Raw genomic sequence first — 16,988 nt, 5'->3', positions numbered from 1 at the left:
ACGTAAGGTGAAAAGTTGGCGTATACAGCTAACGCCGAAAAATACCAAATAATAACTTTGATAACTTTTAATACATACTATGGGATTGGTGGTTCACATTTTTGTTAGAGGAATGCAAAAAATGCATATCTGTAACACTAAAAGTTTTCTTTTATAAAAGCCAGCATGTATATATGTTTTAAAAATCATACATTGGAAGTTTTTGAAACATGTAAAAAAATATTGTTATATGTTTCACTTAAAATTTATCGAATTAATTTATTTTGCCTTAAACATCATAATAATAATATACTTACAACTTTACTCTTTCCCCCATAAGAAGCAAAGTGAAAATTGCTTTTGCAACCAGCATGAAACCAGAACAGCCCGCGAGTAACTCGCAGTCTGTTTAGGTTGTATGCTGTTTTCTGCGCATCAGTATCTAAGGCTTGGAAATGAAGCCTTTAAAATTTGAATCTAATAAGAAAGGTCTCTAATTAACTTGAACTTTCTGAGATTACAAATGCGACAAAATACGTATCTTAAGTGGTAAAGGGTTAAATATCATAATTATAATATACTGACAACTTAAATTCAGTTAAATACTCATTGTTTGTAGAATAGTTCACTCAGTGACTGTCCATGAAAGCTGAAAATCACACTGTTATTGCTGTTCAAAACTTTTAAATTTATTGCATCCAGTTGACTTTAACTCTGTGGGCTTCCCCATTAGTGTGCACATTACATTTACAAAAATGAATTTATGATTGGACTTAATAATGTTTGGATCTTAATTTCAATAGTGGTAAAGAATTTTTATGGCTCTGTAAATGCATAAATCTGTTCAGAGCGTGGCATTGGTGTGAATCCCACAAATGACATTCGGTTAATGTTAGGGTCAGGCTAACATAGGTGGAACGGGATGTCTTGGCTTTAAATTTTTGATGACTAATCAATAAAAAAAAACAAGACTATCAATTTTGTAAAGTAATATTTAAGGTTTATATATAAATTGATGAAAAGCTGATGTATGATCATTGAGAAATAATTGATTACATATAAAACCTAAGTTAAGCCCGAGATAAAATGAATCCATAAACAATAATATAGTATTTCAAATATAAACAAGAAAAGAAGAAAAAAGTAAAAATAACAACTATTAATTTTATGACAGCTTTGGCAGGTGTTGAATCTTCACATGCTCGCGTTTTTGGCATGGGGTAGATTTTGAAGATATTTACTTGACCATCATTAAAAATCAAAGCAAAATAAATGCATATGCTTTTAATTAAGCAAATTTTTCGGCGTAAGCTGTATTAAGCCAGCTTTTCACCCCGACTTGACCTTTGTAAGTGTCCAATAATACTCAAATAAAATTTCCCGCGGCTAGGTACGAATGAATACACTTCATTTATTCCATTGGCTGATTTGAGTATACCACCAGAACATTGGAAACATATCCGCGTCTTTGTAACACTGTTTTACTGCATGAAACAATTTTATCTCTAATGAAAAGGCTCAATAGATAGAACAGTTTTACAATCAATTTTCGACATAAATACAGTTTGTGCGTTCACCTTTTATTTTCAGAGAATTACCAGCGCAAAAGCGTTTATACTAAAGGCTATGTTGTCATATTTAGTACTTACTTGCATTGCATTTCAACCCGCGAGGTTTTGGGTCAATTCGCGGCCATTTGTGAAAGTCAGAGTTTATATACAGTTCATCACCGGAGTTCGCAGAAGGGGTTGCGATCATTGTGTTACACCGGTCTTACTGACAATAACGTAGTGACTGTAATGCATTGCATTCCAATCCGCAAGGTATCAAGGTCAGTTTGCGGTCAGTTGCAGAAATCTTTATATAAATGCCGTCTCGTAAACTTTGTGCACTTGAAGTCTGTTTTGATCAGAGAAATACTAAATAAAGATATTCGGTGATATTATTGTGGTATGTCAATCATCGATTTTTAATATGGTTTCAACATTTGCATGATAAGGACCAATTTTGATAAAATTAATTAGAAATATTTATCCATTTAGACCAGTTTATTAAGCATGAGCACAATAATTCACTATACTATAATTATGCAATTAAATAAGATTCGAGTATTGCCGGCTGACCTATATGCACTCGTTTATTTTCATGTTTCTTGTGTTTTTCGATTCTGTAAATATAGATATCTGAGTAATAATATCACATAAAGCAAAATAAGCCACGAAATCTGGCGCAACACCCCGTAATTGATTTGCTTATGATGTAGCTAAGAACTGCGCAGAAAAAAGGCATCCGCTACTTTTTATCTCATAGAGATAACTTTTGATCGTTCATAAACATCGACCACAATCAACGCCGTATATCTTTTTTAAAGATATTTCTTGTTTACATTCAAATGGTAAGCATTCATAATGATATTGATCAAGATGGAGGCTGTTTTAGCTTGGGCAGTGAGTTAGTGAAAATTACAGCAGTTTATTTCTTGGTGAACCTCAGTAAATTGCACATTTTGTGTCAGCAATCTTGCTTTAAACTTGACATTACTATTTCAAACAGAATTGCACTACTGTCATGAAAATGGGCAGTTATTGCATGTGTTTCATGTTCTTTTACGAGATTCGTGAAACAAAATCATATTATCTTCCATTTATCCTGAAATTGTAGATTGGGATATTATGCACGAATAATTTCTCCAATTACGCAAGTACGCAGTTGGGATGGTTTTTAACATGGTTAAATATCCAACAACATGCAAACTACTGCAAATGATATGGAAAGTGGTTGTAAAAAATTTCCATAAATGACTGATACCATATTATCAATGTTTTTTATTGTACTGTGACAGAAATATAATCAGGTATTATTTCAAATTGTATTTGAATAATGTTTTTTCAGCTGTCGGTAGGGATGATATTGCGGTAATTGATACACTCGTCATTTTTTGTATTTATCTCTTTTTGGCAAGCTTAGCATACATATCATATTCTGTACAATGGCATAGGTGTTATGTTTCTAGCGCACTAAGTACACACTGTGTTTTACGATCCATCTGTTGATGCCTTAACACACATCGTATTAGGATATCAAATGGAAATAAGGTTCAGCATTTTTATTTTATGTCCATAATAAATCATATTATTTACTGAAGACTATTTTTTGAATTCTGTAGCAGTTGTCAGGTAAATATATGAACAGAACATTAAATATTTGAAACATCTGATTCTTTCAAAAGTGAATTTTCTGAAATGTAATTTTCTGAAAACAACAACAACAACAACAGAATATTCATGTACTTGCAATAATTGTGCGTCTTTTCTTTATGGTTTCCCCAACTCAATCAACTTCTCAAATTGATGTGGCATGAATGGCTTAATATGTTACTATTAATGTAAATGCATTTAAATAGTTTTCTCTATACATGATAACTTTTTTTCACACAAATATGTTTAAAAATCAAAACCGTCAAAAACAACTTAAGGGCTTCTGTAAATCATATAAAACGAGGACTTTTTTGCTCATTTTAAAGTTGTTATAGTGTCACATTCTGGAATACAAAAAGTATATTGTTTCGAAAAACAAGTTCAAAAATTCCCAATTGATTGTTTCACTGTTTGATGTTTAGTAATAAAGATATTTAGTCTAGAAATAGAGATTTTTTACGTTGTTAGGTCCATTTGACTTATTTACATAGGCTGAAACATTTAGGGGGGTGGATGCGGCGTATGCCCCCCCCCCCCCCCCCCCCCTAAAATTGCCAAAGTAAAGTCAATTCATTTCATGTTTCACACTTAACTTAGATCTAAATCACCTATTTATACTCGTTTTTCTTCTTTTTTGTACACAATATTTCCCACTAATCACAGACAATCGCTAAATGTTTTAATTTTAGACTCTCTGTCGCCCGTTTTTTCAAGTCGAACTTTGCGATTCTGATGTTTCCCTCTTTGATGAAAGCACATAAGGCGTGACATTTTCGAGAAGTGGTTGTCAAAGCCTTCAAAATCACTTAAATCGTGGAGCTTCTGGCTTGCCTCCATGGACCCCCAGCAGTACTTTGCCCTGCACCCACCAGGACCTCCAGCAAATCTTTCAATATCCCGCCCCCTCTAACCAGAAATCCTGAAACCGCCCCTGATTTATATGTCTGGAATTTAATGTTTGTGGAAGTTAAATCATCAAAAGTTCATAATTTATATATCAGACAATTAATTTGTTGTCCCAATTCAGAGTATAATTTTGCTTGTATTCCAAATTTAATTGATATTGTTCATATTCCCAAAATGATTACCTAGAAAAAGCCCTGGGTATTTAGAAAAATAAGAAATCTAAATTTAGTTATCTTCAGTTAGGTTATTGATTGAAATGTGAGAATGAATGCCAAGAGATAAATGACATTGTTTAAAACATTCATCTTGATACAGTTTGCACACATTATTATTTTTGCTGCATGCTTTGAGATTAAATGATACCACTTAATAAATAGATTAATTAACGACTTCACAGTTGGCATCATATATAAATACTATCATGGCTAAATTATCTGGGAACATTAACTTGTATATTTTGACTGGTTGATATGTCATGGTATGCTTATCTGATGATTATATGGACTGGTAAACGGTCACATGGTTCACTTACCTGCGTGTACAACTTGTATTGTTTTAATTAAAATTTTGATTTTTGATTATAAAGTGGTCAAATGTGAGGAAGTTCATGTAAAATTCATGAAGAAAAACAATATTTTGATATTTTATGAAAATCGTCTAAAAAAGATAATATAATATCAATGACATAATTTGACTGAATATAAGCAGAGTATATAGGTGTTTTTAAGGAACGTGAAAAAGCCCATCTATTAGTAATGTTTAGAGTTCTATAAGTTGGCTAAATGTATATTTTAAATTGCATAAATGTGAATACCCACAATCTAAAAGCATTTCATATTCCACAGTCTTTACAATGGACACTAGGCCAGACCTTTTCTCCCTAGAGATTATCATGGTCTGTTTATTATTTTCAGGAGCATGTCCATGTTAGGGAGAAGAGCCTCGATTCCACAACAGAATCAACCAATCAGAAGTCAGTGGAGGAGCATAGACTGGCCTCTCTCAGGCTACAGCAGGCTTTCATCCAGACCAGCAACAAACAGTGGACCAGTCAATCAGAGGTAGGAGTAATAGTTTTTCTGGCCAGTGTATTTTAGATGGTGACTTGCCCAATTGAAATGTATTTGTATTACTTTAAAATGAAAGAAAATCAAAATGGAAACAAAACTTAAACCTTCATGTATTGTCACGGCCTTAGGGAAACTTTGCCATAGTAGCATCTGCCATTTATGTTGTTTGAATAAATAAGGAAGTGAAAAAAATATGCATAGTTTCATGGTAAGATCTGTAAAAATGACTCATATGGTAAGAGATGTATGAAATTACCTGATATTCTTTTATAACACTTATCTTTTAAAATGTATCACTTACTGGGTTGTGGGTTTGGTATTCATTATCTCTGTAAACACCTCCTTAATATTATTCTATTGTAACCATTGATCAAGTTATACAAATGTAATCTATCAGTTAATCATCTTTGTTTTGTTCCAAAATCATTTGATGACTTTAATCAATTTTTGTCTCATACAGCGGTTGATTGCTTTTAACTGTATAAACTTGGGTTTAAGAAGGTTATTGTTGGTAACCACACTCCTGTTTGTGTGATGTCCCTATATTTTGGTATTGTTTCTCAACCATGGTTTGATGAATTGTTCATTTGTTATGGAAGATTTAGTATGTGATAATTAAATCATTGGTTCATAATTAAAAAAAAAAGTTCAGACATGTCAAAATTCTTATAAAATTTCCCATCGTGCCAATGATCTTTTCATGTTGTGGATTGAGAGCCCACATACAAACTTATTACTTTAAAACTTATTAAAAATGTTTAGCGTATAATTTTAATGCATACAATTTTGTAATATTACTTGATCCATTTTTAGTTAAAAGAGTTAATATATTTTGCATCAGAATATCTGAAAAAGTTTAATAAATTGAATACATGCTGTTTGTTTCTTTTGGTCATTATATACCTGTAAATATAAAGACAAGATCAAATGAGAAACACCAATGTTTTTCTGTTTCAAGACAATAGTAAAATAATAGTAATAAAAAAAAATGCAAATACCACTAATCAGTTTAATCAATACACAACATGTACTGCAGCAGTAAATATGCAAATTCTAACAAATCTATATCTGCCTTATCCAGTTGACAACAGAAGCAGGTGCCCGTGAAGATCGCAGGAAGCAGGAGGATATCCATAGCGACCTGTCAGCTGACACGGCTACCTATGACAGTGGCATCGGCGGCAGTGTCTCAGATACAGGTACATCATTGGTGTTTTGTAACATGGTCTATAAGCTCATAGGGTGTAGTCTTTCAACCGAGGGGCTTTGTCTGTTTGTGAACAACTAAAAGCAAGCTAAATAAAATATGTAATACGTAAATGTTGCAATTATGGAGACTAAAAAAGGATTTTTATGGTTGTGCTTTTACGCACTTTCTGTATGCAGATTGTTTTAACAAATAATTTTTTTATTTGCTACAGTCCGTAATTGGAATAATCTGCCATGAGAAATTCAATATTTATTAATACGTTTTTAACATTGTTTACCCCAAAATGTAAAGAGTTTTAGACAAAAAAATGAATGCTTCAGTTTTGTTATAATTTCTATCTGGATTGCTCTTTAAAACATTGTTTGAAAAGAAAACCATTAAAAATATGTATGCCCATAGTAAAGTTTGCATGATATACTTGTAATTTAATGTTCCACTATAATAAAATAGGTCTGAGATTTATTCACTATCAACAAGAAGTGTAAGAATATGTTATTGCTACTGCACTTGTAAATGAGAAACATTTATAAGTTTGAAATTTAAAACTTGCCAGCTTTTAACCAGGATTTTTTTCAATTGCTATGCTTTATGTTGAATTGGTGTAATATAATCATATAATGACAATATCATTATCACAATTTTAAACCTTTTTAACTGTGATTAAAGATAAATTTAATTCAGGGTTGGTTTTTGGATAATTATATGTCACACAAGGCTGTTATCTTGTCTGTCTGCAATGATAGTACTATTAAGATCAAATGGGACTAAAAGTTGTCATCTTTTGTTTGATCCGAAGTCTGGTCTTAAGATGGGATTTTTCAGTGCACAATTAACATAATGATCTTTTTGATATTTATGTATTGGTTTTTAAACATTTTTTCAATCGTTTTAATATTTAATGCTCATTTGGTAATTTTTAATTGCTTGACTCTTCATTTATGTTTATCATCGTAACACTTATTCTTTTAAATTGAAATTCATTTTTTTTTGGTAAAGTTGTTGGGATAATTTGTTGCGGCTAATTGTTAATCCTTCAGCAATTTTATAAATGATATGACTTTTAAATGTACTCTTTGCAATGTAATTTTTTTTAAATTCTGTTCAATTTAAATAAAATGTAAAGAAGGGTTATTGCCGAGTGAAATTGAGATGGAAAATTGCTAATATTTTTTCTAACAGGTTTAAACAACTATCAAAAAGGAGGCTATAAACAGTTAGCATATTTAGTCGATGTGGTGTATAATTGAAAACACCGGTGAAGGACAAAATTAAGAATTTCCTTCGAGAAATAAGTAATTGATTGAATAAATAGAGATTTAAAAACAATAATTATTGATCTGGAGTTCAACATTTCCAATGCAATGCACCTCATGTTATATGTTCATGCTACATATATTCCATGTATTGGTAGTACTACAAAAAATCTAAATGTTTTAAGATTTTTTTTAGATACAACTACATATAAAAAAATGTTTGTTAAATTCAGTTTCTCATTACCTCATGTCTTCTTTTTTCAGGTGATTTACGCATCCCACAACATCATCAGCTTTGTCATCAAAATGGTTGCAACAGTAAACCAGCCAATAGGTCTGAGAGCCAATCAAAACAAGCCAAGATCCTTGCCAGGATGCGCTCTGATGTCAGCGACTTGCCACCGGAGAGACCTCCACCCTTGAAACGCAACCCACACAAAAACTTTACGCCACTCAATGGCTTCACAAAGTCACCAACAAAGAATCTCCCTCGTCTTTCCCCACCCATCAGCCCTCACCACTTCATCACGTCAAGCTTCTTAAGTAGTGAACAATCACCCACAAAAAACATTGCCGAACAATACAGTCCCTTGTGGCATCCACATTCGAAGAGTGTCCTGCAAGACTTACTCATGTATAAAAAGTTTCAAAATGGCCTCCAATCGCCTCGTGGACAAAGCTTAATGCCAGCGGAGTCCATGGACACAACTCAGTACGATGAGGACGACAGTACAACCTCGGGTAGTTACTATATCGAAGACAACTCTTTGGAGGATTGGCAGCACCCTCACCCACCCATCCATGACATCTACGTGTGATCTCGTGTGAATAACTCATCTTTACTGTTGCTGTGATAAATATAGGTATGAACACATGGATTACATTCAATATGGATAAACATTTTAAACATGAAATATTTCACTTTTCCTTGGATTGAATTCCTTTTCAAGAGGAAGTTTTAGTTGTGTTGTCTTTTCAATATATATTCTTATATACCACATGTCCTCATTCAATATAATTAGTTTAGTCATAATGAATTTAATTCTTTTCTTATGTAATGATTCATGAATTTAATCACTATTGTCATTTAAAAAAACTTTTATTGCACAATTTCATGTTCATCTGAATAAGGGTGAAAAATGTTTGCTTGTATAAAGAAATCATATGGTTATCCCACATTAAAATTGTGCACATCTTTAAAGATGATAATCAAAAACATAAAACTAGTAAAAATGCTAGATTCTATTAATTATTTTGTATTCCTAGAGTTTAAATGTACAAGCTATGAAAAGTGGAACAAATCTTGGTTACTTTGATCACAAATATTCAGAGCAAATGTAAAATATTTCTTGTGAAAAGCTGTAAACTTGCCTTGTTGTGGAACTCATTTCTGTCATCAATGTCCATTGCTAGTTCCTGGATACAGGGCTATTTTAATGACTTGAAGTGACTGTTATCAACTTGGCTGTTGACACAACAGGAGCCTTAATTGAGACTGGCATTGTTTTCTACCCTTGTTTGAGTATTTAATTATGCAAGATGGGCTGATATTGGCATAAATATGGTCTTACAATGTTTCAAATGACGCTGAAGTTTTTGCAGCATGTTTTGCATTTGTTTGCTGGCAAAGAAAGGTTCATATTTGATAAGAAGTTTTGTTTCTGTATGATGTTATCAAAGAGGACAGCATTAAGTGATTATACAGTTTACATTAATCAGAGTTAAATGGCTTCAATTTAATTGCATTTTGACTTTAAGAACGTCTGTGTGTTTTGTGTTTTAATCATCCATACATCTATGAATATAACTAACAACAAAAACTCACATAAGATTAACATAGGCTTCTATGTCCTATGGTAAGTTAATCTGATGGACCTAGTAGATTTGAGCTGCACTCTGTGAAAAGGGGGTTTAATGCATGTGTGTACAGTGCCAATCCATATAAGCCTGTGCAGTCCACACAGGAACGACACTTTCAGCCTAAACTGGATTTAGCTAAGAAGAGACTTTCTTTAAACTAAAAATATCATAAAAGCGGACATTGTCGTCCCTGATTAACCTGTGTGGACAGCACAGGCTAACTGGGATGACACTTTACGCACATGCATTAAACCCCCTTTTCACAGAGCATGGGCCAATTATTTTTGGTTACAGCCTGCCGATGTAGTAGTTGATATCAGTACCGATTGTTTTTGTTTCAGTGCTGAGGGCTGTGTTGTCCAGCTTCTGTTTGCCGAATACCATACATCACTGCATCAAAGAAAAAATGGCTGGACATTATGGTAAGTACAATGTATCCGTATGTGAATATGAGCCGCGTTCTGAGAAAACTTGGCTTAATGCATGTGTGTAAAGTGTCATCCCAGATTAGCCTGTGCAGTCCACACAGGCTAATCAGGGACGACACTTTCCTCCTAAACTTGATTTTCGGTAAGGAGGGACTTTCTTGAAACTAAAAATACCATAAAATTGGAAAGTGTTGTCCCTGATTAGCCTGTGCGGACTGCACAGGCTATTCTGGGACAACACTTTATGCACATGCATTAAGCCCAGTTTTCTCAGAACGCGGCTCTAATATTATTTTCTTGTTAATGCAATAGTCAGCATGGATCAAAACAACCAATCTAAATCAGAATTTGCATGCATAAAGCTCATGCTCTTAATGATAATTGTTTCCCTTAATGAGTGCCATCTAGGCATTCCATAGGATTAAAGTATAGATAAGATTACAGTAATAAATACTAGGTATTTATTGCATTGCAAGTGGAATAACTGTTTGTTTAAATGGATTTAAAAGTTTGACTATTGTTTCGACAAAAGAACAAATAGTGGTGTGTTTTTTGCATGTAACATTTTATTTTCACCACTTAATATTACATACCAACATGTAATATTTATGTACATGTACTGGTAATTGAAGGGTGTGTATAAATATTGTTATAAACATACACTCATATACATGTACAAAAATATAGTTTCATATTTCAATAATTTAAATAACAAACTAACTTGCACATACATACATAATAGTTTTAGATGTGAGATGTAAATAATATATGTGTGTTTTTAAACCTACAGTAATTGTTTTACACGTGATATTGTTTCTAGAACCAAATGATCTTCCATTTCAGCCCCTTCCCTTATTGCTGTATTGTGACCTGCTCAATATGAAAGACGTAAGGGAGGCAATTCTTGACTGTGATATTTGTGCAATACTCGAGTGACAGGACTTGATTCATATGCTCATCGTAACATGATTATTTATGTAATTATTGCCGATTTTTGATGTGTTTTGTGTGAACATTGTTTCATTTTCATTCCAAATGGTGATCAATGAATTGTGCTGATCGTTTTTAGTTTCGTTGTGGATTATTTATGTATTTATCTAACAAATTTGTATTTTGTGTTACCTCTGATGAATAAATTTTATGTATGGCATTCTGTGTTATCATAATTGTAAATGTATTGTTTTGATGAACTTTGAATTTTAACAACCATTTATTGCTAAACTGAAATCAATAATAAACAACTTAAAACAAGCATTGAAGATGGCTGTTGTATTGTAGAATCCAGTGAATGTAAGCATGCATCGTATATGAAACACGCTATGCTGAGGTTTCTTAATACACACTTAGCAAAATGGCTTATGATTCTGCTTAAATTAATGATGACAAGAAAATCAGGATCAACAAAAATGATGATGATGATGATGGCTATGATAATGGCCATGATGTTTGTCATTATGAAGATGATGATTATCAACATGTGGCTTTACAATACATCTATAAACATTTATGTTGTTGCTGATGACAATTAAGGGAATGGTTGATACATGAATGACATCGATGTTCAGATGTTTAAGTATGTTTTCTTTACAATGGTGATGATGGTTCTGCCAATGCGGCTTAGTTTGCAGATGTTGCTGCTGCTGCTGATAATAATTGACTAAAACGTCTTAGAATAGAATATCGACACCAATGGACGATGATTGCATTTACTATGATATTTGGGTTGCATTCTATCATAACCACTGATAACAAACACTTTCTGAAATGAAACCCATGTTTGTAGCAATACAAAAATCTGGTTTATAATGAGCGGATCGAAATACTAGTACCAGGAAAATACTGAAATGTTTTATACCAGCACGCATAGTATTTAAATTACAATTCACCGGTAGTCGTTGACAATACAGTTATAATGTTAAATTTCCATCTAATACAAGTCAATATTTCCAAAACAGACGTCATGATAACACTATTACAAGTTAAACTAACAACAACGTTAACCACAAAAGTGGATTTTTTTTATAACGAAAGCATGGTTTCTACGCGTTACAGTGATTAAGCATGTAAGAAAATACACAATTTCACCTGTTATTGCAAATATACAGCTGCAAAGCTACGTGAACTATCTTATATTATTTTTAATCATACGACTAACTTTTCTATGTGGTAGGCGAGTATAAGATTGAAATTGATAAATCGCAAACGTAACCTCTTTTTCTTCTGGTTTAAGATTCAAGCGAACGCTTTCAAGCAGCCAATACCGACAGGCTAACATACCTCAGCCAAGAAAGCCAAAGCTGGCGTTTGTAATTTTATTATTTTTGACATCGGTGACTTGAACTTGTAGTTCTGTTCCACCAAACATCATCTTCACCAATAATTCCGAATAAATATCTCCATGTGAATCTATGTCCAGCTTGATCAAACCCACCAGCTGACATCCATGATCGTCCACAAACATTGGGTCTTTGAAGGGGCTCGCATACACATCAAGCACTGCTTGTTTCATAGCTGTTGTCGTCGGAAAATATTTATGGACTACTGCCTTTTCAGCATCTTCTGCAACGCGTATTTTGGTTCCAACCTCGATATGTTTGTTGAAAATGCCATCGCAATAGTCTAAACCGTCTATTTTGACCTTTCTATGAGCAGGATGATGAGGTTTGAATTTCATCATGCGACCGATACCATATGTATATTTGCACACCCTCTCGGCAATGGCCAACGGTCTGTGGCCGTACACAACTGCTCCATTCAGAACAGCCTGAGATGGTTCTAATGGTATGGTGATCATATCGCCGAATCGTCGCCTCATCACCGACTTCAAGTACGGTGATTCAGAAAACCCTCCTACCAAAATAATACTGTTCATATTAGGCACCTTCTTTAGTAAGTTATCGGCGGTTATCACGATTTGTTCAATGGTGTCATCAAAAAAAGTCTTAGCCAATTCTTCCACAATTATAAATTTATCTGCAATGCATTGAACTTTGCCTTCAAATGGCGTTTCGTGAAGGGCTGATTGAAATGTTTGGTCTACGTCTTCCAAATACATTTCCCCTAATTCTATAGGGAATTGAAGAGCCATGCGCCTGCTACCATCGAATGTTCGCTTTTTTGTTTCGAATTCTTGCATAAGGGATATATATTTTTCTATATGATTCCTTTTGAATTTCTGGTAAAGCGGAGCTCCGAATATCTTAACTAATAAATTGACGAATTCATTATCTACTTTCGTTCCGCCAAAGTCACCGCCAGTGGGTTGATGGAGCTCGGATAATGTTCTGTCTGCGTTCACCTCATGCATCGTGATATCAGCTGTCCCACCTTTATAAACACAACATAGCGATAAATGCAAAAACACTTAACATATTTATGATTAATGTTGGGAGTCACCAGGCGTGTTCACAAAAAAATTCAATCGAAAATCGATTTTAACTGACATCGATTTTCATTTTTGACTATCAACTACTATGGAATTCCATTTTCAATGACAAGCAAAATCGATTATTTTTGATTGCAAAAACTGTTTTGTGAACACGGGGCCTGGTTTATGTCTTCTCGAATTATTCCACTCGTTATATTTAATTCTTAAAGCACAATAATAATAAAAAAAGAACTCTTTTGTATGGGCACGCTGATAAACACTATTTGACCATAAATATTTCTGTTCAAACTAAGAGTTTCTCGAATTTTATGCGTTATGCGAACGATAATGCCCCATCAATTTACCTCCAAGATCCATGATCATGAAACGATGTCCAGTGGGAAGTTTGCTTAGTCCGAGTTTTTCTAGACAATACAACGAAGCAACCTCAGGCTCTAATGCAATCGTCAGCATTTCATCAGGAATACCCGCCTGTAATAAAAAAACCCGAACAAAACATGAACACAATACAATGCAATTATACGTATACGTATAGTTATATTATGCTTTCATGTGGTTTAAAGGGAAACATTTGTTACGTATCAGACAGGGAATCAGACAATCCACTTATTAAAACAGCGAACAATAAGAATGAAAATTATCGATACATTTTAATTGTTTTGGTGTGAAATGACGTCACTAATTTTGACGGCATCACGTTAATATTATCGTGACATTGTCCAGGTAAGACAGCTGAGGAGGTAAATGGTGTAAACGCATTAATCAAAATATTGTTTACGATATGTTTTCGATATTAATCACCTTTTGATACAATAAAACACTCGTGAACATATTTATTTCTCTGATTTCTTGTTTATTAAAATCGATAATCTACTGAAACAAAAAACAACGAATCTCATTTTACTGTCTACTTTATTTTTAATTTGTAATTCTTACGTTATTTACATCAATATATGTTCAGGTCAAACTATACAATTTTATTCTATAGATTTTCGAACCATGCAATGTGTGCATGATAAATTTGATATTTCTTTGTATTATTAAACAGCGCCTTGCAATGCCCGTACCTTACTTGCAGAATCTCTCATGAATTTCTTAGCAAGATCGTCCCAGATGGCAGGAACTGTCAGTACCCAATGGATATCCGTCTCACTTTTAAACTCCAAACCATTTCTCTGATGCATGTTCATATATACGCCATTTAGCGTATTCATGACTTCAGTTGTCATTAATGCAATTGCTTGCGTAAAAACATCGAAAGCCTTCATTTTCTTTCCATCAACATCTTTAAGCTCGATGTCTTTGCTTAGAGGCTAATAGAATATTAAAAAAAAATAAAATGCATTTCACATGTATATGTATTACTTATATAATATGTGCAGTAAAATGGAATGGTAATGAAATTGTGTATGTTATTAAAACTTTAGACATTTTCACGAAACGTTATTTCAAGCTAACAATGACTGATTAACATTAATCAGGAATTTGCATTATAAATAATTATGTAATGCTTTATGTGGTTTATTTTATTACATTTCATTGGACCATAGAAAAATATTTTGTCTAAAGTAATATTAATTTATGATCACGCTTGAATTAAAACATCGTTAATCAACCGGAAACAAAAATACCATCTATATCTCTGCGTTTTGCCTTTGCAAATTTTGTATGTACATGTAAAAGTCTTTTACTCTAAACTTAAACAATTAAAACAAACAGTTACGCGGGGAATAGATTATTAATTATTAATATGTCCTTCTGTGTAGAACATCATAAAACATAATTTTATGTTATTCATATATGTATGAGATTATTCGTAATATTATTTACAGAGGAAAGTCACGCATACCTCATCATTTACGAACAAGGCCATTTTAAACCTCTCAAACAAGTACCAATTTGTGTGCTCTCGTGTCTTTGTTAGCTGCTTATATTTATCTCTGGCAGCTGTTCCGAATGCCACCACTTTCTGCTCCGGATCCAGAAGAACAACTGTTGGGAACTTAAGTCAAACACGAATATTTAATATGAAAACTCACTCAATGACCGTTTTACACAAATGTATTGTAATATGTCATCGTAGTATCAAGATATTACAATTGGTACAAGATAAGTATTGATGCAAAGCATCAAAGGGCGTCGGGAATTTCAGTGTAAAAGGCACTCAATGAAGTTACATGGACCGATATTTTTCTACTGTAATTATCATTATATTGGCCGATTATTTTAAATAAATAAGAAAAAGATACTGGTATAACCATTATATACGATTTTGTGTTATAACCCCCAAATAACCATTATCTATGATGTTGTGTTATAACCGCCAAATAACCATTATCTATGATTTTGTGTTGTAACCCCCAAATATTTCATAGTTCATTTTATTTACATTGGTTTCCTTTTTAGTTGGTCGCGTTAGCGGCCGATTAAATTTACAGAGCATATTTTGCAAATCAGTATGTGCTTAGAAGCCTTAGCTACGGTAAGAACCGCACCTCACTCTGCTAGGGACGATTACCGCTGCCTGTTTGTAGCAGACGACAAATGATTCTGCTCTAGCAGTGAGTGTATATACCAGCTTGTAAGACGACATTGACCAGTCAAGTGTTTATCATTGAAATCTGTACATATTGGCTGCTATCAGAGAAAACGGGGCATAATGCACGTCAAATAAGATTAGCCTGTGCACACTGATTAGCCTGTGCAATGCGCACAAGCTAATCAAGGACGACAACAGCGAACAACTGCAGCGCTTTTAGCGCTTTGATTTTTTACTGGCATCCGTGTGCAGTTTTCATTAATGGAACAGAACTGTGTAGGTTTTAAAAAATCTGCTTCATCTTGTAAGCGTAATTTCATATTTTTCTCAACTTCAAGGGGAGATGATTCTGAACTTATTCTTACGTTGCTCATTTACGATAGGGGTTGAGTACTCATTGATATGAAAACACTGTAAAAGTTTTAATGTGTTAACGAACACCCCTACCCTCTCACACATATATTTCATGGGCATAATAAAAACAAAAAATGGTTACAATAAAACAGCATATTTATTTAAACTAAAATGCCTACATCAAAACAAAAAGTTAACATAGAACACAAATAAAATAATTTGATTCTACTGGGGCTCGAACCTTGGGCATCTCACATGTGAAGCGAGCGTGTAACCACTACACTATGGAACCGCTTGAAAAATCACCGTCTAACCAAGATATTAATACGCTTTTAATAGTCGGTTTAAATGTAAACCCGGAAGTTTAAACGCTGGATAGTGAGCGGGGTTAAAGGTCCATACCAAAGGGTCCATACCACTGGCAAGATACGGGTCAGGCCTGCGGCCTTCTATATGTGGATCTTTAAAAAAAAACTGTAGGAGGACTTGATAGTAATGAGACTGGGGTGCTGTGATAGTGCTCCTCATTGATAAGCGGCTGCTTCCTTTATCAAGACTCATTATTACAATTGATAATACGTGTCGCGCTTCGCGCTCTATAGCGCCTTTATTAGTAACTATGTGGTTGCTAGGATAGTGGAACAAAGAAGTTTTGTTTTTATTCAAAACCAGAAAGTTTCACCGGTTCGCGTATTTGCCCAGTCCCTGTGATCTTTCCCCTGTGATCAGTTATTAATTTAAACAATTAGCTTTGCATTATTGGCAATAAATGTTGTAGTAAATGTAATAGGCACAAATGCAGTA

The 16,988-nt window shown here is 33.6% G+C and overlaps 2 protein-coding genes and 1 long non-coding RNA gene across 3 annotated transcripts in view; 2 read left to right on the top strand and 1 right to left on the bottom strand.

Moving 5' to 3' along the window:
- Positions 1-8,145, top strand: part of LOC127877067 (protocadherin-3-like) — a gene marked incomplete at its 3' end in the record, with an annotated part of 37,616 nt that extends 29,471 nt beyond the window's left edge. The window contains exons 3-5 of the mRNA XM_052422667.1: positions 4,997-5,143; positions 6,234-6,351; positions 7,880-8,145. Of these exons, the coding sequence (XP_052278627.1) occupies positions 4,997-5,143; positions 6,234-6,351; positions 7,880-8,145 (531 nt within the window). The remainder of the gene's footprint in view (positions 1-4,996; positions 5,144-6,233; positions 6,352-7,879) is intronic.
- A 2-nt stretch (positions 8,146-8,147) lies between these two features.
- On the top strand, positions 8,148-11,157 carry LOC127877075 (uncharacterized). Its single transcript, XR_008048241.1, has 3 exons — positions 8,148-8,478; positions 9,817-9,897; positions 10,747-11,157. It is a non-coding gene; the product is annotated as an uncharacterized LOC127877075 (long non-coding RNA).
- A 1,024-nt stretch (positions 11,158-12,181) lies between these two features.
- The window catches only part of LOC127878853 (heat shock 70 kDa protein 12B-like), an 8,851-nt gene continuing 4,044 nt past the window's right edge, over positions 12,182-16,988 (bottom strand). The window contains exons 4-8 of the mRNA XM_052425376.1: positions 15,141-15,293; positions 14,359-14,604; positions 13,636-13,762; positions 13,136-13,230; positions 12,182-12,724 (exon numbers count right to left, since the gene is read on the bottom strand). Coding sequence (XP_052281336.1) covers positions 12,182-12,724; positions 13,136-13,230; positions 13,636-13,762; positions 14,359-14,604; positions 15,141-15,293 — 1,164 coding nt within the window. The remainder of the gene's footprint in view (positions 12,725-13,135; positions 13,231-13,635; positions 13,763-14,358; positions 14,605-15,140; positions 15,294-16,988) is intronic.

Source organism: Dreissena polymorpha, chromosome 4, assembly GCF_020536995.1.
Source record: "Dreissena polymorpha isolate Duluth1 chromosome 4, UMN_Dpol_1.0, whole genome shotgun sequence".
In the NCBI taxonomy this organism is placed as follows: Eukaryota; Metazoa; Mollusca; class Bivalvia; order Myida; family Dreissenidae; genus Dreissena; species Dreissena polymorpha.
The sequence above is the reverse complement of the archived record's forward strand: the minus strand, read 5'-3'. Positions and strand labels throughout refer to the sequence as shown.